The sequence below is a fragment of the Anolis carolinensis genome, chromosome 2, assembly GCF_035594765.1.
Source record: "Anolis carolinensis isolate JA03-04 chromosome 2, rAnoCar3.1.pri, whole genome shotgun sequence".
Lineage (NCBI taxonomy): Eukaryota > Metazoa > Chordata > Lepidosauria > Squamata > Dactyloidae > Anolis > Anolis carolinensis.
Genome location: NC_085842.1, coordinates 130,952,150 through 130,976,787, shown reverse-complemented (window position 1 = coordinate 130,976,787; position 24,638 = coordinate 130,952,150). Strand labels below are relative to the sequence as shown.

Sequence of the window (24,638 nt, the reverse complement as noted above, 5' to 3'; positions counted from 1 at the left end):
ATGACAAAAGTAGGTTTGAGATTCAGAAAGATCTCCCCAGTTGGAAAAAATGCAGTCTGCTTTAGTGACAACAAAGGACTAAGTATTGAGGCACCAAATGTGCTAAGTAATGGCATGACAGACTAACAGGGCGTTGTCAGTTTTACAGCCTTAATAGGGGCTGTACTTTATTCTTATGTACTATTAAGAGCACAATTCTAATTTTGCCTTCATATCAGCTTTCATGAAACCCAAATGATATTTGCAGCCACAGATTTAGCTACAAGTACAGTTCGTTGCTGATCAAGGACTCATACTATTCTTGATTCTATAAAATAATGTAATGCTAGTTATTTTTCCTACTTAGAAGATGTCATTCAACACTCTGTTGAAAAATAGGCATTCTTGTTTAAGACAGGGAGTTATGAAAAACATTCCATTAGAAATGTATCTATCTAAAATGTAAGACTATATTTGAAAATACTGAATTGCTGTACAGTGATTTGCACCTATTTAATATTTAATGGGGGAAATGAACATTTAGAAACAGTTGATGGCTTGAGCATTGACTTATCCATTTTACAATGTGGTAAGAGAATTCATCTATTACAGTAATTCTTTTACAAATTGTCATTAAAACTTGGTGCAGGTCTTCTTTTTACAGACCCTACAACATCAGCTACCTAAGTTACGTCTGAATGTAGTTTACCCTTGTAATGCTTTCCACTGTGAAAAATGCATACCACAAATACGCTGGTGACTACATAATCTGACCTCTGCCAGTTCTAACTATTCCCTAACTTTTATCTGACATATGCCTTTCTCATTGTCTCTAGCACTGCATGACAGCCTGTAAGATTGCAATGTTTACAGCAACAGAATGAAAATAGTTCAGCAATGGGCTTTTATTTCTGCTGTGAAGTTAGAGTTACCTGTGCCCACATTAGTCAGATAAGGAATGGATTTGGTCTCAGGATAGCAGTAAAGCAAATGCTAATGACATCCATGTAACTGCTAACTTGTTGTTAGAGCCTATGGCTCCTTTCAGGATGTCTCTGCACCCCCGCTACTGATCTTCAACCTCTCTGCTGTTGGTCTCCACTTCCTCATGTTGGTCACTGGTCCACTGCACAATGTTGTCCCTCAGGCGCTGCATGATGACTGTGGATTCCTTGTAGAACTCAAGGCTGAGGGTCTCCAGTCCAGCAATGGCCTTATCAAAAGCAGCCTTGGCTAGTTTTGTTGCTTTCTCAGCATTGTTGAGAACCTCATAATGAAGGACTGAGTGATTCAGAGCCACAGCCAGGGCCAGTGGATGAGTTGGTTCCAGGTGCCGTTCACTGATTTCCTGAGCCTCCTCGTAGGCTTGCACTGCAGACTTCACCAGCATGTCCTTGGTATCAGACTGGGCCACTTCTGCCAAGTAGCGGTAGTTGTCTCCTTTCATCTTCAGATAAAAGGCCCGGCTTCCCTTATCTGTCTCATGGCAGTGCTTTAGGAGCCCATGGTCTAGGAGGCCAAGAATCTCCAAGCATTGTGTTTCCAGTTCCCTTTTTATGGTTTCACGGTAGGCTTCAGCTTGTTCTTTCTCCTTTCCAACTCCCTGCTCCACTGAGTTCTTTAGACGTCGCCAAGAAGAGCAAAGCTCCTGGATTACGAAGGTATAGGCCTTGGAAAGCAGAGTCTTCTCTTCCTGGGTTAAAGGCTCTCCTCCTTCAGCCACAAGCTGCCTCATGGCAGCGGCCATGTCCTTGTATCGGCCACATTGCTCTGCTAGCTGTGCTTGCTGCACCAGCTGCTTGCGTCTCAACATGGGCAGGGAGAGGCTGGTGATGGTGCCCTGGAAGGAGATTCTCGTTGTGGTACAGGAAAGAAGTGATGTCACAGGAACACTACAGTTCTGGAACACTACCAAGCCTCACTCATCCTAAGTCCATATCAAGGGCAGCATACTACTTTACGCAAGTACCAAAAGTCTACTGCAGTGTAAATATTATGAAACAAAAATGGTATGCCAACAAGGATGTAATGCTTAGAGGTGGCTGGAAAATACACTTCCTGAGGAGGCAGGTTGCTTACAATTACAATGAACCCTACAAAGATTCGGGATCCACATCTATGATATCCAGCAACCATAGATCACCATGCGTATTATTATTAAATGAAAGCAACATGGACATGGACACTTTGAATTGTGCACATTAATGTTGCTGCTATTTAATAATATGGGGCCTGATGATTTAAGGTTTTTTTCCTCATATACATATGTCCTGGAACTGAACTCTTGCTGGGCCTACCGTTGTTCACAAGAGGCTGCAAGGTTAACAGATGGTTAGTTCAAAAATACAAACACGATGGGAGGTTTTGTTGGACCACAAGCCACCAGTATGTCAAAAATAAATATATTGTACTTATTTAAAATTATTTGTATTGTGTTCTCCTAAGGAGCCCCGGTGGCGAAGTGCGTTAAAGCGCTGAGCTGCTGAATTTGCAGATCGAAAGGTCCCAGCTTCAAATCCTGGGAGCGGCTTGAGCACCCGCTGTTAGCCCCAGCTCCTGCCAGCCTAGCAGTTCGAAAACATGCAAATGTGAGTAGATCAATAGGTACCACTCTGGCGGGAAGGTAATGGTGCTCCATGCAGTCATGCCAGCCACATGACCTTGGAGGTGTCTACGGACAACGCCGGCTCTTCGGCTTAGAAATGGAGATGAGCACCAACCCCCAGAGAGGGAGATGACAACGCTTTTTAAATTTTGTATCAGGTGTAAACCTGTGACTCCCAATAACATCACTTTTTTGTCGTGGTTTTTTAAAACATTGCTTGCCTGATGAAGAGACTAGTGCAGCTTCAAAGGCTTCCATGAAGTATTTTGTGCATCTTGGTTGTCTGATAAAGGTATTGCTCTTTTGTGTATTTGGTTTTATTTTGCGGTATGGCCAACATGACTGTCTCTGATTATGCTTCCTATGTACAGTAGAGTCTCACTTATCCAACATAAACGGGCTGGCAGAACATTGGATAAGCAAATACGTTGGATAATAAGGAGAGATTAAGGAGAAGCCTATTAAGCATCAAATTAGGTTATGATTTTACAAATTAAGCACCAAACATCATGTTATACAACAAATTTGACAGAAAAGGTAGTTCAATATGCAGTAATGGTATGTAGTAATTACTGTATTTACAAATTTAGCACCAAAATATCACGATGTATTAAAAACATTGACTACAAAAATGCATTGGATAATCCAGAATATTGGATAAGCAAGTGTTGGATAAGTGAGAGACTACTGTACTTTTTAACTGAACATTTAATATTTTTACACTTTTGTAAGAATATTTTGTTTAACTGTACAGAGAAAGGTCGGGTATAAAATAAACGATGGGATATCTTCCCATACTGGTTCACCCAGCACCTGTATTCATATAATTTGGGCACGAGAGCTCAATGCATTTTATTTTTCAGGTGCTAGGTACAGGTGCCACTCCCTCCTCCCCAGCTTTTAAAGTTTTGTCTTTTTATTGTTTTATATTTGAACATATTTACACTATTCTGCAAATATCTCAAATGTACTTATGGGGCTAACAGGCACACAACGGCTTGTTTTCAGATGTGTGAAGGAGCTGAAGCCAGCTTGGCAACTTCAATGGCAGAAGAGCAGAAAAGGTAGAAAGAAAAGTTCAAGACTGAAGACTTCAAGTGTCTGAGGCCCCTTCCACACTGCTGAATAAAATCCCACATTATCTGCTTTGAACTGGAATATTTGAAGATCCAACTTTCTGTGGTGTCCTTCCTCGCCCTCTCTTTTGACTTTGGATTCAAGGAGTACTTTTTGCATCTTTGCCCCTTCAGCGAGACCAGTCGCTCTCGTCCCCACGGTGAGGCACGGACCATATTTTAGCTCTTGGGACCATTGCGTCAATTAATGACAGTGTGAATAAATTATCAAAATTTGCTTGAGATAGTGCCTGAAGTTGTGGAGGGACTTGTTTAATTTTTGCTTCTGGTTGACTTATCATGGGGATTTGGTTAACCAGTTAAAATTAATGAATAAACCTTTTTTTAACCTTGGCTACAGCTTAAGCGGCTGAGGGGGGAAAGGAAAGGGCCTGAGGCTGTTAGGAATGGCGGAGTTAAAGTCCAAAACACCTGCAGGGAAGGCCCAAGCTGCCCCATGAACTACCAGAACTACTGATAGCTGTCCAAGGTGCCTACTCGCAGGGGAAGGGAAAGGCCTGCAGGGACAGGAAGCCTCCCCTTCCCCTCTCTTTGCTGGTAGGGTAAAGGTTTTCCCCCCGACGTTAAGTCCAGTCATGTCTGACTCTGGGGGTTGGTGCTCATTTCTAAGCCGAAGAGCCGGCGTTGTCCGTAGACACCTCCAAGGTCATGTGGCCGGCATGACTGCATGGAGCGCCGTTACCTTCCCGCCGGAGCGGGAAGTTCAAAGTTCAAAGCAGATAATGTGGGATTTTATTCAGCAGTGTGGAAGGGGCCTCAGACACTTGAAGTCTTCAGTCTTGAACTTTTCTTTCTACCTTTTCTGCTCTTCTGCCATTGATCTACTCACATTGGCATGTTTTCGAACTGCTAGGTTGGCAGGACTCTTTGCTGGAGCGCCACCATTTTAAGGCAGGCAGGCAGGCAGGAAGAGGGGCGGGGCAGCCACGGAGGAGGGGCCTCTCTGTCTCTCTCGCTCTTTGGACTCGGGACTCCACCGCGGGAGGAGATGGAGGGCTTCTCGGGGCGCCGGGTGCTGGTGACCGGGGCGGGCAAAGGTAGAGAGGGGGCTTGGCGTCCCGCCCTCCGCCCCACACACAAATTCGCCCTTGACGGCGCCCCTTTTCCCGCCCTTTTGCAGGGATCGGCCGGGCACTGGCGTTGGCGCTGAGCCGAAAGGGAGCCCAAGTTCTTGCTGTCAGCCGGACCCAGGCCCACCTCGACGGCCTCAAGGAGGAGGTACCGCCGGAGGGAGGGAGGGACGGGCACACACTCCTCGCCACCAACTACAGCTCCCACAAGGCCACACCATTGCAGTGCAGCCCAGGCACGGGCACACTTGTGCCCTCCTTCCCTCCCTCCAGGTGTTTTGCACTTCAACTCCCACAGTTCGGTAGGTTGTTAGGAATTGTGGGAGTTGAAGCCCAAAACACCTGGAGGGAGGGCCCGAGTGAGCCCATGCTTGCACAGTGCATGTGTTTATACCTGGGAGTTGTCCACACAGCTGAACAACATCCCACATTATCTGTTTTGAACTGGAATATATGGCAGTGTGGACTCAGATAACCCAGTTCAAAGCAGATATTGTGGGATTTTCTGCCTTGATATTCTGGGTTATATGGTTGTGTGAATGGGCCCTGGGTTATATGACTATGTGGAAAAGCCCTGGGTCTATTTGGCCTGTTGATTCCAAAACATGACAGCAGTATCCTTCTACCAGCTCTCATTGCTGAGATGCAGAATACAGTAGAGTCTCACTTATCCAACATAAACGGGCCAGCAGAACGTTGGATAACCGAATATGTTGGATAGTAAGGAGAAATTAAGCAAAGCATATTAAACATCAAAATAGGTTATGATTTTACAAATTAAGCACCAAAACATCATGTTATACAACAAATTTGACAGAAAAAGTAGTTCATTACACATTAATGCTATGTAGTAATTACTGTATTTACGAATTTAGCACCAAAATATCACAATGCATTGAAAACATTGACTACAAAAATGCATTGGATAATCCAGAACATTGGATAAGTGAGACTCTACTGTATATGCCAACAAGGAATCTCCATCTGCTCACTCATAAACCAGGATAACCATACCTAAGGGCCTTTCCACACTGCCATATAACCCAGAACATCAAGGCAGAAAATCCCACAATATCTGCTTTGAACTGGGTTATCTGAGTCCACACTGCCATATATTCCAGTTCAAAGCAAATCATCTGGGATTTTATTCAGCTGTGTGGAAGGGGTCTAGGAAACTAGAGGTGATGAGGTATATCCAATACAATTTTCTGAAACAGCACCCCAGATTACTCCAGGAACAGGCCTAAAAACCAAGACGCCAAGAAATTTTGTTGTTGTTGAACTGTGTTATCAAATCAAAAATCTCTATTACGGTCATAGACCAGCATAGGATTGTGTTATCACTGTGTACTGCAACAAAAATGTGGATTCATGTCAATGAAAGTGAATGCAGAAATAAAAAAATACTGCCTGAAAGTGGTGCTCCATTTCTTCCTTCCCCCTCATCCTTTTCATGCTGCAACTACGTTTTGGGAACCCTTTCAAGTTGCCAAGATGCTCTGGCAAAGCTAAGGAGTTCCCTGTAGGAGCCATGAAACTGCCATCTGGAACTTTGTCCTTAGCCTTTGTCCATGTGCTCTGAAAAAACTGGAACCTGAAAAGCAGCCATTTTTTCATGCCTTGGTTTTTCATGTGATTTCTCTGCTTGGATTTCAGTGTCCTGGCATACAGACGCTCTGTGTAGACCTTGGGGACTGGGATGCCACCAAGGCAGCACTGAGTCAAGTGGAGAATATTGACCTGCTGGTGAATAATGCTGCTGTGGCTGTTCTGCAGCCATTCCTCCAGGTTACCAAGGAAGCCTTTGACAGGTAAATTATGACTGGCATAAGTGTGTGTGTCTGTCTGTCTGGTCAGTACTAGATAGCTAGAAGAAGTTACTTTGAATTACAAGCTGCCAGGCAATGACCAAGGGCCTGTATGGGGTATTTGTCCACCATAGTCATTCTGTTGTAGCTGATGAAGAGAAGGCCGGGCTGGACAAGCGTCTGACTGTAAAATATAGCCAGATATCCCTCTGATGTATAAAACGGCTGGGGTGGGCCACAGTGGCTAAATGGTAAATTTGGTTGTTGTGGCAGGTGGCAGAGAATATGAACCTGAATAATTATTTTTAAAATACACACTGCTGTAATTAAATCTGTGTATGCCACTAACAGGATGCCGGTCACTGATCCCCCTGTCCTTGAGGCCTTTTGCATGCCATCACGAAAGAGAAAGGTGATAAAACCTTTGCCCTGGATCTGTGTTTAAATTTTAATTTCACTCTGCCAAAGTTGGCTCACATGCTTTGGCTCCCCCCTGAAAGTCAGTGGGGGAGGAGTGGTGTTTTTTAAATTGCTTAATAATTACCATGATAGGCAAGCTGTTAAGTGAGGTTAGCATGCCCAGGGACTGATTGCAAAGTAATGTCATTGTTGCTGCATTTGGAGGGTTGTAGTGGCCCTACCAAACTATTGTTTATGAGGTTGCTGTAAGTTTTCAGGGCTGTATGGCCATATTCCAGAAGAATTATCTCCTGGTGTTTTGCCCACATCTATGGCAGGCATCCTGAGAAGTTGTGAAGTCTGTTGGAAACTAGGCAAGTGGGGTTTATATATCTGTGGAATGTTCAGGTTGAGATAAAGAACTCTTGTCTGTTGGAGGCAAGTGTGAATGTTGTAATGATCACCTTGATTAGCATTTAATGGCCTTGCAGATTTAAAGCCTGGCTCTTTCCTGCCTGAGGTGTTAACCGGCCCTGATTGTTTTCTTGTCTGGAATCCCCCCCTTTTTTAAATGTTGTTCTTTATTTACTGCCCTGATCTTAGAATTATTTTAATACTGGTAGCCAGATTTTGTTCATGTTCATGGTTTCCTCCTTTTCGTTGAAATTGTCTACACGCTTGTGTATTTCAATGGCTTCTCTGTGTAGTCTGACATGGTGGTTTTTAAAGTGGTCCAGCATTTCTGTGTTCTCAAATAATATGCTGTGTCCAGGTTGGTTCATCAAATGCTGTGCCGTGGCTGACTTCTCTATTGTTGTTGACATTATTCAAAACACCTAATTTTGACATTGATTTTACATAGGTCTTTTGATGTCAACCTTCGGGCTGTGCTACAAGTTTCCCAGGTGAGAAGGTATCCATATGGTGTTGGGTGTTCGCTCGTGAGCGGCACCAAGGAATGCAGCAAGAAGTCCCCATCAAGGCAGGAGTTGTCCTTCAGAGGTTGTTGGCTGCAGCCCCTATCAGTCCTGACCAGCATAATCAGTGGGGAGAGATGATGGAAATTGTAGTCCAACAGCATCTGGAAGGCCATGTACTTGCTGTCTCTCCTGAGGCCATATTTTGACCTTTAAGAGTACTTAAGGAAGTGGCACTTACAGTTCAAATCTTCGTAATCGCTATGCAAAAGTTAACACTTTGTTTAACTAATTGCTGCCTTCTCATTACTGCCCTTTAGTATATTTAAGACCTTAAAAATAATGCTCTTGTCCCAGCTTGAACCTCAACCTTCAATTCTTCCTGTCTCTCATATCCTGTATTTCAGATCGTTGCTCAAAAGATGATTGCCAGGGGAGTGCATGGTGCCATTGTGAATGTATCAAGCCAGGCCTCTCACCGGGCTCTGAAGGATCACACCATTTACTGTGAGTCTTATAAACTGCAAGATTCCGTCTGTCTTTCTACTGAAACAGAGACAGAAACTGCATGTACTTTGTAGATTGATTTCAATGGAAGCCTTTCCTCAAGCCAGGCTTCATGATGATGGCAGATGTGAGAGGGAGTCTGAAGGATAGGGAAAGGAGTACAAGGCAGTGACCTAATACAGAAACATGCCTTGCTTTATTGAAGGTTCAACCAAGAGTGCCTTGGACATGCTGACAAAATCTATGGCTTTGGAACTGGGCCCCTATGGGGTAAGAACCCAAACTTTGTGAATTAGAAGGTAGCTGCTTGGAGCACAAAGGGTCTACCTTTTAGGGGGCAGAGAGAGTGTAGCCCCCAGGTTATCTCAAAAAAATCTCTTGAGCTAATGTTTTACCTCAGAACAGACTTCATCCACATGCAAACATTGTTTTTGCTTGTACACACCGTCCTCAACACCCATACGGTGGGGAAAGATAAGTCCAAAGCCCAATTACACTGCCATATAATCCAGTTTGCAACTGCGTTATATGGTCAGTGTACACTCATATGATGCAATTTAACTGCACTGAACTGCATTACATGCATATACTGGCCATATAACATGGTTTCAAACTGGATAGATGAAGCCCATAGCAGTTGGAAATTGTGTGAAATGGGAGCTAGAAGTGATGCGTCACTTCTGCTGCCTGTGGGAGAAAAGTAATTTGTGGTGGGCATGGCCAAAAAATGGCATATCCTCGGGCAATTACATGGGCAAACAAAATGTAATTATGAATGAAACATGACACCCAGCTACCTTTTAGTCAAAGTGGAGAATATGTGGTTCTTCATGCCATATCATGTGGACTATAATTTCCAGCAACCCAACAGTAAGATATCCAATGATGGTCTGGCGGGCCACAGATTCACCACCTAATGAATGCCACAGAAGCAGCCTAGCATGGCATTCTCCTCCGGAGTTGAGTGAACCAGAACTGCATATATCCCTCTGGTTCTACTGGAGGGTAAAATTCTTACCTGGTTTACAAAAACCACAATTCAGGTGAAGAGAATGTTATAAAGCCAGAATGATAATCTTCTGTCATGCATTGCCTAGAGCTGTATCCATGTTCTACTGCCTTGTATTTTTCCAAGATTCGGGTAAACAGTGTGAACCCCACTGTTGTCATGACTGACATGGGACGCCTCAACTGGACTGATCCTGAGAAAGCTGGACCAATGCTTAGCCGCATCCCACTGGGAAAATTTGCAGGTAATTTGGAGCTCTGCTTCCTGACAAAAGAGTGTCTGTAGACCATGCTGAGGGAGACCAAAATTGACTTCACCTGCAAACATGGTAAGACTCAGAGCAAGGCCCATTATTTCCCAACCCCTGCTCTACCTTTGATGTTGGAGTTGAAGGGACTACATAGAAGTCTTCTCGCTCTTTTTCCATTAATAGTAGCTGCCCCTTTAGGGACAAACAAATACTCTTCTCCTCTGTCATGATAATAGCTTTAATATGCAGTGTTCATGTGTGCAGTGTACACAGTTTCCCTGCAGGTGCCGTATAACGTCAGCTGTCATGTAGGGAATTGTAAGAAAGCACTGCCAATAATGAAAAATCACATTGATTGTGAAAAACTTGATGTGGAAAATAATCTCACACAAGGTCCCTTTGAGGCCCTATCACTATGGGCTGACAGCAGATAGCTGTCCAAGAGAGGATTCCTAAGAGGAGGTAGACCTAGTAGGGAAGGGCAAAATATGGGAAGGACCCTCACGATTATGGGGAGTTTCTTTCCAACTGTAGAAGGCCTAGAAGAGACAGCTGCTACATTTGCCTCCAGATACTCTACTTCATCACACTAGGGTTTGGATCCACTTTAAATCCATTTTAGGGAGGGGCCAACAACTCAGCCAGACAGGTTCTCGGTCTAACCAAATTACAAACCCCAGAATTCTGCAGGAAGCGGAAACCAGATTTAAAGTGTATAAATGCTCAAGTGTGAGGAGGCCCACTCTTTCAGCTGCCCTTGGTGTGTGTGCCTGTTGTTGCAGAGGTGGATGATGTGGTGAACAGCATCCTTTTCCTGCTGAGCGACCAGAGTGCCATGACAACCGGAGCAATGCTGCCCGTTGACGGGGGATTCCTTGCTTGTTGAAATACGGTATTGGCATCACTCCTTTGGAAGGCCATTCCCCTCCGTGTGATTCATCATGTCTGCTCATCCTGAAAATAGTAGAAATACTGCTTTCTAGAAAGAGATCCAGTTGGAAGGCTCCAGTCCTTGTATCCATGTAAAGAGAGTAAAGACAATAAAGCATGCCTGCCTTCTGCTGCCAATTGTAACCAAATCACACTGCCTTACTTATGGAGAAATGTTTATTGTATAAAATAAGAGGTGTTCGGCTCATCACGCTACACAATGATTTAAAAATCCGACCCATCTCCATCCCGACCCCTGCAAAGCTCTCCATGCTCCATCCCCCAGTCCATCGCACCTGACAAAAGGAAGGGGCTGGCCCTCAGCTTTCTACCTGGGCCTTCCCCAGTTTTTCTTTTCAAACATCTTACAGAAAAGCCCTTCCAGGCAGTTTTGTTGTGCCAGGCTGGACATAGTAAAGAGACCTCCCTGCTCTTTCCCTGCTTGGGGGAGAGCTGATGTTCAAATAAAACCAGCTCAGAAGCAACACGTGGAGCAGGTGGTGCCCTGAAAAGCAAAGGCAGCTTTGGATGGCACAGAAGCTGCTTTGAACCAATTCTCGAGCATAAGCTAGCATCTTGCACAATAAAGTACCCATGGCTTGTTCTTCAGCCTGTGTCCCATTTGTCTTGTGCCCCGACTGTGATTTCATACTTTGCTTCCACCACAAAGGTCTAGCACCAATGGAAGTTAAGAAAGGGCTGGTCATGCACTCCTTCCCCAGCACAGAGTCAGGGAGCATTCTCCCTACACCTACCCACCCACCCCTCACACACAGACATTGCTCTGCCCTGGAGGGTGGGATGGCACCCTGCTCCTCCTTTCTCCCATGCGGCTCTTTTTACATCGACACAGACGTTAAATCAAAGAGACATTTAAAAAAACACTGACTTCGTACATGATGAAGGGCCCTGCCCCACTCCCTCTGCAGGACCGCCCAGCGAACGCTCTTTTCTTGTGTGCCAAGAAGAGAGGCAACCACAATGTGCTGAACTCAGGTGCCCTCAAAAAACAGTGCACTTTTTGCCAGGCTTCTTCACAGGTGGGGGGCAGAGCACGGCACGGATGGCTTCGTCGAAGACGGTCTTGAGGCCTCGCTGTGTAAGAGCAGAGCATTCTAGGTATTTTACTGAGCCTGTGGGGATTAAAGGGAGATGGTGTGCCTTACTAAACATGACTGTTACTCCCTGCCATTATCTATGCCTGGAAATGGCTGCTTTTATTTTAAAAATAAACACAATACTAGTTATCATGATAGGGAAAGGATGGAAATCACAGCATTCTGTTCTTGTAGCTGCAGAGCAAAGGCTGAGTCTGGTACATGCCCTGTGAGACTCAATTACACACACACACAACACACCCCAAACAATGGTCCTTGTTGAACTGAAACTCCCATCACCCCTTGCTCACACACCTAGTGTTAAGGAATGGTGGACGTTACTTCCCAGCAACCTCCAAAGGACCACGAGTTGTCCTCCCCTCTTATTTCCAGGACTCACCAATCTCTCTAGCCATGGCTAGGCCTTGGGGGTAGGTAATGGGAGCCAGCTTTTTGTCCCGCAGCCTTTCGATGGTGTCCTTGTCATCTCTCAGGTCTAGCTTGGTGCCCACAAGGATGATTGGTGTATTGGGGCAGTGATGTCGGACTTCTGGATACCACTGAAAATAAGAGAAGCATGGGAGTTAATCCATTTGACTGTTGACTTTGGGAGTCAGCATAATAAAAGGAAAACAGTAGTGGAGCCAAATGGCTATTTTTGGCTCTCTGCTTGACCAAAGCCAAGAAACTTCAGAGAAAGGGGCTAATCTGAATCTTTGAATGCTGCTCACAGACTTTTGTTACTCTTAATCCCCTTGTCAAGGGATCACTCATCAACTCTGGACCAGGAGCAGGAGGACACCCTCTGCTTATCTGTAGCAAAGCTGTTACTAACAAGAAGCACCCCAGCATGATCAATTCCCCCTACTGTTAAGGAATATTATGAATACTAGCGTATATACACACAATGTTGCCCAGGAATGCATTTTTGAATGCTAATTATTCAAAATACTTATTGTTGGCCTTAAGATTTTATGAATGGTCCAAATAGAGAGGTAAAGAAAAACATCCACAACTTCATTTTGTTGGCAATTTAATGTTTTTCAACATATGATTTCCTGATGTGTAGGCAGCCCATCAAGCAGATCCCATTTTTGTGACTGGGGCCGTGGCATCAAAAATATTTTAGTTTTGATAATGAAGCGTATGTGTACCAGGTTTGGTCGAGATCCATCAAGCCATGTAGAAGCCTTTAAAATACAAGCATACCTACCAACAAATTTTCATTGTTATTTATATACATTGCAGTTTTCATAAAAATGTTCATTTTGACTATTAACAAACATAAGAAATATACTGTATTTTCTCATGGCTTCAACATTTCCAATCATTTTACAATTCCAGCTGTTTGTCTGTTTCCCAAGCTGCCTTTAGGTTATTCTATGGTCAAGAAGCATAGAAGTTGGTCCTGGATTGCCCAAAGTGGTGCTGCATGCTGGGCGTTGAACCCAAAACTAACCATGGGCTCAATCAAAAGCCTCTTTCTCAATCCCATTTGGGAGCCAGTCTTCAACCAGGCAAGGGCAGCCTACTTCGGCCTCCTCCATGACCCGTATCTCCAGAATGGCGGACGCAGCCTCCTGGCAACTTGCCTCATCTCACCCTCAGAGGCTGCCACTGCCCCACTTTTGTCATTGCCCTCGCTCCAAAAAACAGCCACTGGGGCAGAGGGGCTGCCTCCTTTCTTTAGTTCACTTCCACTTTTGCCTGGCCTTCTGAGTAGGCCTCCATTAGAACATGACCATGCTCTGGCCCTCTGAGAGGCTCCGGAAGCGTCTGCCTACTGATGCTCTAGCCTTCAAATACCAGAGGGCAGGCAGGCCCTTGAGGGACTCCTTAAGTATCTCTCTGCAGGCACTCTATCCCTTACCTCTTAGGTTTCATTTCTGTCTAGGTACTGCCCTCTTGTGGTTGCACCTGAACACAGCAATATGAAACTCAGGCTGTCAATGTAATTGTTTTAAAAATTAGGCAACAAGAGTGGATTTTTAGCTCAGAACCCACCTGAATATTAATTTGGATAATGAAGGATAAGTTAATCAAGTTTGATCCAGATCTATCAAGCCATGTAGGAGTCTCTGAAGTACAAATATATATACATATTTTCACTTTATATAAATTATATTTACCTGAATCTAATGCTCGTCTTTTTTGGCTAAATTACCTTGCCAAAATTAGGGTACGCATTAGATTAGCATAATATGATAATCTTAGTGCTGAGCCAAAGCAAAAAGAGAAGCTACTTCAGGAGCACCCGGAGCTCCTATTTGAGGGAAGTCATCTCAAATTTAATTGCCATGGCTCAATGCCGGGATTTGCAGTTCGGTGAGATATCAGCATTCTTTGGCAGCCCCCATAATCCCAAAACTACATCCCCCGTGACCCCATAGCATTGAGCCACGGCAGTTAAAGTGGATTTATTCTACAGCATTGATGCATTTTTCTTTTCTGTTGTTGAAAGCTTTGGTGTTTTAACCACTTTACACTTTTGTTTGCAAAGAAGGAATTATAACCAGGCAGTAACTGTAGTGGCCAAATTACAAACCATTACATTCACCAGCAAATAGTTTTTTTGGTCTCAGGGTTTGAAATTTGAGGTGCAGATTAGATTCGATGGCAGATAAGACTCGAGTAAATGCAGGTAGGAGATATAAGAGGCATATTACCTTGGCTCGGACATTTTCAAAGGAAGCTGGGCTCACCAGTGAGAAGCAGATCAGGAACACATCCTAAGGGGAGAGGAGCATTTGCATGAATTAATCAGATAGGAAACCCTCTTCAGCAGTTGCGGACTATAATATAGACCGTATTTCAATCTGGCTGAACCTTTTTGTCATGATTACATTACTAGAGTTCACTATAAAATACATTGAAGACAGTAAAGCCCTCCTGCAACACCCAAAATACATAGATAGGAATAGCTTCCAGTTACACTTGCATGTCACAGGCAAGATTTCTGCCAATTTCTTCTGTTAACAAAGGTGGCCTTAACATTGAAATACATTGCCATTTCATTAATGAGAAGCTGCCTTGTACAATTAATGGCAGTGAAGCCTCTTAAAAGTATGTTTTCCAAAATACGTTATGTTCAGCAATCAGAATGCAGAATTTTGATTCCAACTTTATCTCCACTTGCACAGCAGCATGTACCCTCCATTTGTAACATTTCTGGAAATTTTGAATCTATGAGAGAAAACTCTGCAAGTTTTAGGGAAACAATAGGAAATATGCAACATTAGCAGTTTTTTACAGTCACACTGCTACTTTGGGAACATGACATGCATTATGTGTATCTTATTCAAAGAGATCTTGTAACACTGTAGAAACTAACAGGAAATAAAGCTGGTAGCATAAGCTTTTGTAGACTAGGTCAACTTCTTCAGATTTAACTTGGTTTAACTTAAAAATATTGGCTGATTGGGGATTGTTGGGGATTTCTGTATCAATAAGCACCATAGTTAGGGTGCTATGAATCCTATCCAGATCCTTCCAATCCTTGTTATTGGAAAGTAGCTGCTGTGCTTGATGGGGGTCTCTTCCCATTGATTGGGAAGCAGCTGACCCTCCCATGAGCTCCCGCCTATGTGACAGTGAGATTCAGGAGAAGGGATATACCTGTCCCAATTCCCTCTCATAACAAAGATTGTTCACAACTGTCAGCCAGCTGCTTCCAAATGACAGGAGAATATACCCCCATTGATTGCAGTAGCTCTTTCCAGGCAAATGAATAACGGGGGATGTTCACGGTTCCTACATAACCCCTAAATTAGGGACTACGTAAGGATCGCGGATCCAAAAGCTCAACAGGAGCCCAGTTTTCATTTAGATATATTAAAAATACAGTTCAGTCATAAAATCATTTAATTTACCTTGCTAAATTTTATTTATCAGTTAGAAAGAGACCTACAAGCCACTAAATTGTGAAACACCTCTTTGATTTTTTTCCAGTTAACAAGAAACGTCCAAAATTCTCCAATTAAAAAAACTATTAATAAAAGAAAGAACATCATTTTGCCTCCTGTAGTCCTCCATTGTGCCAATCAGATAAATAGCACTCCTTCCCATAAAGGAAGGGAAAACAAGACCAGAAACCACAATATCATGAAATTCTGTAGACTTATATATAAATCTACCTGTTACTACAGTGTTTAAGAATAACACGGGGAATAAATATAAGAAAACCTTTTAAGGAAATGCTCCACAATGCATTTGTTCTCCCAATCCTTCCCTTCTGAACTCAGCACTTACTGTCTGCGGATAAGAAAGAGGTCGCAGCCTGTCATAGTCTTCTTGTCCTGCTGTGTCCCACAGACCCAGGTTTACTGGCTTTCCATCCACCATAACGTTGGCAGAATAATTGTCAAAGCTGGAAGGAGGGGAAAGATGCCTGTCAGCAGCAGATTAGCTCTCCTTCCAACACAAGCTATGTATATTCTCAAAGTTATTTCGTTTCAATCTAGACTAATGATGTTATATTACAGACCTCTCTCTAGTTCACCTTGCTCAACCAGTAATTATTCACTCCCCCATCCTTTAATCAGGTTGGTCATCTCCTCTGCTATCAGGCTTAATCAGGTTACAGGTTGAGTATACCTTTTCTGAAATGCTTGGGGACAGAAGTTTTTTGGATTCTTTAATATTTGCTTATACATAGATACACATATATTTGCATAGGCATCTTGGAAATGGGACTCAAGTCAAAACATGACATTAATGTTTCATATAGTTCAGACATATAGCCTGGAAATAATTTTATATGCAACATTCAAATAATTTTGTGCATGAAAAAAAAAGATTCTGCATATTGAACCATCAGGAAGCAAAGGTATCACTATCTCATTTTAGAGTGTTTTGGATTTCTCATTCCAAACACGGAAGCCAGTGTGGTTAGAATAGGACTTCAAGAGACCAGGCTTCAAATCCCACTCAGCCATGGAAACTCACTGAGTGACCTTGGGCAAGTTGCACTTTCTCAGCCTCAGAGGAAGACTGCGGCAAATCTCTCTCTGAAAAAATCTTGCCAAGGAAATCTAAAAATAGGTTACCATAAGTCAAAGCCAGTTTGAAGATACATATGCTTCGGTTACTTAGGCCCATAACATATTTTAATAATGTTTGTTATATCAAATAAGAATACTATGTGTGGTTAAAAACACTGTCAAACAAATTATTCAAAATATCATTGCAGTGCTTATACTGCTTCTATTATTATTTACGATGATGATTATTTATTCATTATTATCCTGCTTTTTCCCATGGGTGGGATTTAACACAAGGTCTTTCTGATTTCCTCTTCTAAGACAGTCCAACCAAAAATATTAAGCCTTTTATTTAGTTTTTAGAAGGAGAAATTGACTGAATAGGACTTAATGGGAGTAAATATTAAGGAAGGACTTTGGCCACAGGGTCAGGTGTTGCTGGGTGATGCAGTGGTGCATCAAGTGCTGTGTGAAGCCTCATCCTTTCCTCTCTTTCCATTTGAGTGCAGGAATACAATGCTAAAAACTAAGCAGGAAGAAGCAGCCTTAGTTAACTACTTCACGTCCCTGGAAGTTACACAATTGCATGCACTTTCATACACCAAAATATAAATGCAAAATCAACCCTTTTCTACACCTGGAGCCCTCTAAACAAAAGCTGGGCTAAAACATATAAGATACCCTGAGTCTTATGAACATTTTCAAAAACGAACATGTGTTTTGATGCAATCCTGGATGGTTCTTTTGATGATTTGTTCTGGTGAAACATTCCATGAAGCCAATATCAGGCATTCTGGGTCAATTTACAGTGACAGCAGCAATGAACAAGGACAGAAGAAGAAAAAACCTCCATTGCCACAAAAAGCACTCTGCCTGCTCTGAAGTATCTCAGGAAGCAGCATGGCAGCCTTTCCTCTTGACAGAGACCACTTCCGAAGTTATCCCGTTCCCTTAACACCACGCCAGTTTTATCCCTGCCGTGATGACCAACAGCAATATAAACACAAGGATGTCTCCATCGATGAAGTGTCTGACAAAGATGCTCCTTTTTACAATGTTCTTTTATGCAAGCTCATTTCAACCTACCCCTTTCTTGTCTTATATGAAAGGGTTTTGGTTTTGGGTTTTTTTCGCACTGGCTTTGGCACTGGGAGGATGATGAAGTAGGGCTGGATGAAGATAAACCTTCAGTGTTGAGTTGCAACAGCATGTTTGCAGCAAATACTGCAATAAAGCTTGATCTGGGGCAGAATGGAATTCTTCTCTGGGCCATCCTACTATAGCTATGTATGCTTATATGTGACAGGTAAGGTAAAGAGCTGCATCCAGAATCATTTTCTGCTTCACTCTTCCCACATGCTCAGTAGGGGCTGAGGAAAGTAGATTAGTCCAAGGCTTCTTAAGCTTTTTCCACTCACAATCTCTTTCTGCCAGATAAATTTTTACATGAGCCCAGGTATATAGGTATATAAAACAGGTAACAAAAATGAAACATTTACTGATAAAAATCAGCATTAGAAAGGCTTGCTAAACAGGCTGATTTTCCTTTTTATGAAGTACAGGTGAAGCATTTTCTGCAGGGTTAGACTACTACACATTATTATAAATACTAAATATTGTAACTAACATATTTGTGTAAATGGGTGGCCTTCAGGTACTTTTTACTGTTGTCAATTTTTTCTTGAACTCAGCATTGAGCATTTGGGGTCAGTACTCACAGTTTAAGAAGCGCTGGATTAGTCTGCCTCACTAGCTCCCCTGGCATGTGGGAAAGCATAGATCTTACATATCTCCACTAAAATGGAAATGGGATGCATTTTGAGAGAAGATTTCAAGCTGTCTATAGAAGATGCAAAATGTTTTTGTTTACTGAGGCAGAGCTTATCTGACTTGTTTTGTTTCATTTCACATATGCATATTAGTTTTGAATCACAATTTTTCTGAAACATGTTTGTTGAGGTGTAGGTACCTAGCCCTATTATTTCCATGTTATGTATATTTCTAATACCAAGAAGTAAAGCCCAACAGACATTTGCTTTCTTAACTGGGGTATACCTGTATGATGGCTAAGTGCATCCCAGCTATGATATCCAATGAAGGACTCATTTTAGCCACAAAGGTCCTTCAAAATTTCACGTATGCAACAGCAAGCAGTCCCCATATAGACCATCTCTTGCAGTAATTACATGAGTAGTGTCTCTTTTATTCTGTGTAGAACACCCCACAGAGAAATGCTTTACCTTGATTTCCCAGTAGACATACAAGTGTAATATGTTGCTCAAAATTACATATAGTTGAGTAGAGTAGTCCACAATGCAGGAATTCTACATTTGATATATCCCCCTAGACTCCTATTTTTAATATCCAGAACCTTAAAATCTCAGTGTGGGAATCCCATAAATCACAGAGTCCTCACAGGTATCTTGCCTTACAATTACATTGCCCTGAACCGCTACCTCAATCTCCCAATACTCACACAGTGGGGATGTACTCTCCGGGGAAGGCATTTGTCGTGTAGCTGATCAACAGACAGGTCTTCCCCACAGCCCTGAGAAAAGGGAAGCAGATCCATAAACTACGGTCATAAAAAGAAAACCAATGTGCTCCTGGCTAAAGGTTGGGTCTCTGCATGTGTACTTCTTGATTATGTCCAAGTCTGAACTTTAATTGTGACCTAGTAGTCTAACTAGTAAATTTCAGCCCTAGCAGAGAACTTGATGAACCAACCTGGACACAGTATATTATTTGAGAACACAGAAATGCTTGACCACTCCAACAACTATCATGTCAGACTACACAGAGAAGCCACTGAAATCCATGAGCATGTGGATAATTTCAACAGAAAGGAGGAAATCATGAAAATGAACAAAATCTGGCTACCAGTATTAAAAAAACCTCCAAAATCAGAACAGTAAATAAGGAGCAACACTCTGAAAACAGAAGAATTCCAGACATGAATCAATCAGGGGCAGCTAATGACTCTGAACAAAGGATTCCCCCAGGCCAGGATATGAAGCTTGGAAGGCCATTTAACACTAATCAAGGTGATTAATTACAACATTCACATTGGCCTCCAACAGACAAGAGTTCTTTCCCCCACCCAGAAACTTCCACAGATATATAAACCTTCCTTGCTTAGTTTCTCCATATACCTCACATCCTCTGAGGATACCTGCCATAGATGTGGGCGAAACGTCAGGAGGTAATACTTCTGGAACATGGCTATATAGCCCAGAAAACACACAACAACCCTGTGATTCCGGCCAGGAAAGCCTTCGACAACACAAGTCTCATTTATGTTTATGGTGAGCCTGAATGAAAGGGGTGTTGGAAGAAGCTCTATGTTTTGCCAAATCTTAGCTGACTGATCCAGGCCTACATTTCTAGATACAATGGGGTAAACATCTATAAACTGCACCATCCTCTTGAGACTGAAAATAGAACCTGGGTTTTAAGGGGTTATGTTTTGCTGTAAACTTCTACTCCTTACAACTTCTGTGTCTGTCTATATGTCGTATGTCTAATGGCATTGAATGTTTGCCATGTGTATGTGTAATGTGTATGTGTTTGCCATGTGTATGTGAATGTTTGCCATGTGTATGTGTAATCCACCCTGAGTCCCCTTCAGGGTGAGAAGGGCAGAATATAAATACTGTAAATAATAAATAAATATAGGAGTATTAGTGCATTTATGTGTTGTATCAATAGCCTGAAGGCTACAAAGTGTTCCTAACTATGCAGGCCACACTGTGTCCACCCCCAATGTACATGTTGTATTGCCAGCACAACTAAACCTCTTCCATTAATGCCTTTATTTATTGTTCTTGGGCAGTGGTGAAATGGATCCAGGGCTCCCAGGGGCAAAGACATAGGATTTTATGATTACAGTAGACTATGATATCATATCATCTCCCTTCCACCTGGTACTCCCCATTTTCCCATGCATTCAGCTTTGATCCACATTGTAGCTGAATGGGGAAATGTATCTTTCCAGCTACAGTGTATTCTTATGATGACCCACAAAGAGAATTTTGTAGTGGTTTAGCCTTGAGAGGGCCAGACCCATTCGCTTCACAAAAAAACCTGCTCCTAGTAGAGGTGAAAACTGCAAGATGTTATCTGTTTTAAATAGATCAAGACAGCTGCCTGAGTTTTTAACACTCCTTGGGGGGTGTTGCTATAGAGACTGTTCAGATGAGGACAGGGAATTCAATATTTACCACTACCCTGCTGTTTCTGGGTAGGAAACACACTCAGTAGAGTTTTGGTGACATCTCTTAAGATTTGAGTCATTCCTTCTCAGAAGTTGGAGCATATTTTATCAAATGCAAGTGAGTGCGGCCCTCAGAAGCTGTTGCCAAACAAACATGTTGGTCTTATGTTCCTACCACAGCCTGCGCTGTTTCTGTAGCAGCAAACTACAGACTTCCCCTGGAAATAATTTGTGCAATTTCTTCTAACACACTTGTTATCCAAACTCACTGTAAACACAGATGAACATTTACTAGACTATTAGGGAACAATCAATCTAAACGCAGAAACCCTAAGAAATAACAGTCCTGGAAAAGCTGGAGAACCCAGAACCGCCTTCTCACATGATATTCATGGAGGGCTCTTTGACGACCCAAATTCTTCACCTCCATTACTTCAGTCATCCTAACCATAGGGCCCCAAACCCGGTCATCCCAAGGTAGATCAGTGTGACTGTCGAGGTTGGGAATCTAAAATTGGAGGACAGGAATGGAGGCAGGAGAGAGGGTTTTGTAGAAGGAGAGAAAAAGGAGGGGGTAAGGAACGGGGAAAGGTGTGTGCAGGACAAGCAGAGACCACAAGAGAGACGGGAGGAGAGGGCTTGGTTGTGCTCAGGGCCAGGGCCTCTCTTCCTCCAGCCCCAGCCTGTTCAGATTCCTCATAAGCTGCTTTCAGTGGCTCTTACACCAACTCACTTGACTAAGGTTGCTGTGAGTTTTCTGGACTGTGTGGCCATATTCCATAAGCATTCTTTCCTGACGTTTCTCCTGCATCTATGGCAGGCATCCTCAGAGGTTGTGAGGTATGTTGGAAACTATACAAGTGGGGTTTATAATCTGTGGAAGGTCCAGGGTAGGAGAAAGGACTCTTGTCTGAAGCAGGTGTGAATATTCCAATTGGCCACTTTGATTGAATAGCCTTTCAGTTTCAAGGTCTGGTTGTTTACTGCCTGGGGGGAATAGTTTTTGGGAGGTTAGCTGTCCCTGATTGCTTCCTGTCTGGAATTCCCGTTTTCTGAATGTTGTTCCTGATTTTAGTGTTTTTTTAAATACTGGTAGACAGATTGTGTTCATTTTCATGGTTTCCTCCTTTCTGTTGTAATAGTTCACATGCTTGTGGATGTCAATGGCTTCTCTGTGTAGTTTGACATAAATCCACCCAACACAGGATTCCCCCAGGCAGTAAACTGCCAGACCTTAAAGCAACAAGGCTATTCAGTGCTAATCAAGGTGGTCAATTGAAATATTCACACCTGCCTCAGGCAGACAAGAGTTCTTCCAACCTGGGTCTTCCAAGGATATAGAAACCCCACTTGCCTAGTTTCCAACAGACCACACAACCTCTGAGGATGTCTGCCATAGATGCAGGTGAAACGTCAGAGAAAAATACTTCTGGAACATGGCTATACAGCCCAGAAAACTCACTGCAACCCATTGTGATTCTGGCCATGGAAGCCTTCCACATCACTTGGCTAAATCCATTCAGCAAGCAGAATCCTCTTTGGTGAAGCCTTTCTCCTTCCCTGGCCAGGCGTGCCATCCTGCAACACCCGCTTTGCCCCCCTCCCTTTCAGGCACAGTTTCCTCCCTCTTAAGACACCAAGGCAGGCAGGGAGGGAGGGAGGGAATCAGGGCAATGGAAAGGGCCAGGGTTCCAGGAGAAGGGCTGCCTGCCTGCCTGCCTGCTCCTGGGCATCATCCGCATCCAGCTCTCTCTCCATCTTAATATCGCATTGATTGTGTAGGCAAGGGAGGTTTATAAATCTGGAAGGTCCAGGGTGGGAGAAAGAACTCTTGTTTGTGGGAGGCAAGTGTGAATTAATCACACTGATTAGCATTGAATAGCCTTGCCGCTTGAAAGCCTGGCTGATTCTTGCCTGGGGGAATCCTTTGTTGGGGGGTGTTGATTCATGTCTGGAATTTTCCTGTTTTCTGAGTGTTTTTTTTTTTAAATTACTGTCCTGATTTTAGAGGGTTTTTTTTTAAATACTGGTGGCCAGATTTTGTTCATGTTCATGGTTTCCTCCTTTCTGTTGAAATGGTCCACATGCTTGTGGATTTCAATGGCTTCTCTGTGTAGCCTGACATGGTGGTTGTTAGGATGGTCCAAGCCTTTCTGTGTTCTCAAATAATATGCCGTGCCCAGGTTGGTCCATCAAGTGCTCTGCTCTGGCTGAGTTAGTCTGCGGTGTTCCTTGATTCGCGTTGATTCCCTTCTCTCCTTCTCCCGGTGCCTCTGGGAGGGGTGGGGGGGGGAGCACTCCCTCCTCCCCTTTCCCACCCAATGCTGACAATGGGGCTCCTTTGCCCGAGTGGGTTCACACAAGGTGGGTGCCCCCCCCCTTCCCCACTCTGGGGTCATCTGTCGCGACGGAGGGGAGGTGAAGGGCCAACTGGAGGGAGCCCTGGTTTCCTCGAAAGTCTTCCGACCACATGGCCAGGCCAGGCGCCGAGGGAGGGAGGGAGGGGGGGGGGGCAGAAAGACAAGGCGGGGAGGTGTGTGTGTATGTGTGGGGGGGGGGGGTAGGAACGCCTTCCTTGGAGACTGCAACAGGAGGGAGATGCAATGAGGGCCATGGGGCGGGGCTGGGGCAAGCAGAGGTAACAATAGAAGGAAGCTGGAGGGGCGAAGAGGGGGGGGGGCGTGTGGTCAGACCCCCTTTCCCTCAGCTGTCCTTCCCCCTTCGGAAGCCTGCCTCCTTCCTTCCTTCCTTCCTTCCTTCCTTCCTTCCTTCCTTCCTTCCTTGCTCCGGACCCGCCCTTGCCTTGCCGTGCCTTGCCTTGCCTGCCTCCCCGACCCCGCTGCTTAGCTTACCCGTCTCCCACGACCACACACTTGATGGCCTGCATCTGCCCCGGTGCCCGGAGGGAGGGCTGCGACGGCGGAGGGCGCGGAGCCTCTCTGTCTCTCTTTCTTCCTTTCTCTCTCCCTCTCCTTCCTGGGCGAGGGATGCCGCCCGCCGCCGCAGTGAGCCAAAGAGAGAGCGAGCGAGGCAGAGAGACCCGAGACGGGCGGGCGGGCGGGCGGAGCCGAGCAGGGAGGGAGGGAGGGAGGGAGGAGGAGGCGGAGCCCGAGCGGAGCCCACCGGTGGCCCCTCCCTGCCTCCCCCTCCCTCTCCTCTCTGCCCCCCTCCCAATCCGGAGGCACAGCCCGTAGGGGTCGCCTAGCAACTCGCGCGCGCCTCGCCCGCTTCGGAACGAGAGCGGGTTGCAAATCGCAGCCGCAGCCCCTCTCCTCTCCCCCACCCCGGCCGCGAGTCAGGATGGCCGTCCCGCGCGGCCCGAGCCCCGACAGGGCTTTTGCAAGGCCGGCGGCTCTTCCTGGCCATATCCAGAGAAGAAGGAAGGAAGGAAGGAAGGGCGGCCAGAGTGGCCCCAAGGTTTCGAAGCCATGTCCGATGAGGAGCACCTGAGGAAGCGGGGTCTGTCTGGCTCGGGGGAGAGGAGGCTGAGAGAAGGAAGGGGTCAGGAGCCCAGACACGAATCAAGGAACACGAAAGGCACGGCAGACTCACCCAGACAGAGAAGCCAGCCAGAGCAGAGCACGTGAGGAACCAACCTGGGCACAACATACTACAGTAGAGTCTCGCTTATTTATTCATTATTTATTTATTTCAGTTATTTATACCCCGCCCTTCTCACCCGAGGGGACTCAGGGCGGCTTACAAGTGGCAATTGATGCCGTTACACTGATATACAATA

At 44.4% G+C, this 24,638-nt stretch overlaps 3 protein-coding genes across 3 annotated transcripts; 1 reads left to right on the top strand and 2 right to left on the bottom strand.

Annotated features, from left to right (window-relative positions):
- Positions 1 to 869: 869 nt before the first annotated feature.
- LOC100563850 (14-3-3 protein gamma-A-like) lies at positions 870 to 1,856 on the bottom strand. Its single transcript, XM_016991390.2, has one exon. The coding sequence runs from the start codon at positions 1,790 to 1,792 to the stop codon at positions 1,046 to 1,048; it is 747 nt and encodes a 248-aa protein (XP_016846879.2). The 5' UTR covers positions 1,793 to 1,856; the 3' UTR covers positions 870 to 1,045.
- A 2,752-nt stretch (positions 1,857 to 4,608) lies between these two features.
- Positions 4,609 to 11,219, top strand: dcxr (dicarbonyl and L-xylulose reductase). The gene is made up of 8 exons (XM_003217295.4): positions 4,609 to 4,757; positions 4,841 to 4,938; positions 6,447 to 6,601; positions 7,860 to 7,902; positions 8,322 to 8,421; positions 8,627 to 8,691; positions 9,557 to 9,674; positions 10,463 to 11,219. Exons 1-8 carry the CDS (start codon positions 4,709 to 4,711, stop codon positions 10,564 to 10,566), a joined length of 732 nt encoding a protein of 243 aa, XP_003217343.1. The 5' UTR covers positions 4,609 to 4,708; the 3' UTR covers positions 10,567 to 11,219.
- Positions 10,770 to 23,969, bottom strand: rac3 (Rac family small GTPase 3). Its single transcript, XM_062973950.1, has 6 exons — positions 23,752 to 23,969; positions 19,163 to 19,234; positions 15,956 to 16,073; positions 14,374 to 14,436; positions 12,108 to 12,267; positions 10,770 to 11,743 (listed from the first exon to the last, which is right to left on the bottom strand). Exons 1-6 carry the CDS (start codon positions 23,784 to 23,786, stop codon positions 11,613 to 11,615), a joined length of 579 nt encoding a protein of 192 aa, XP_062830020.1. The 5' UTR covers positions 23,787 to 23,969; the 3' UTR covers positions 10,770 to 11,612.
- Between the last annotated feature and the right edge of the window lie 669 nt (positions 23,970 to 24,638).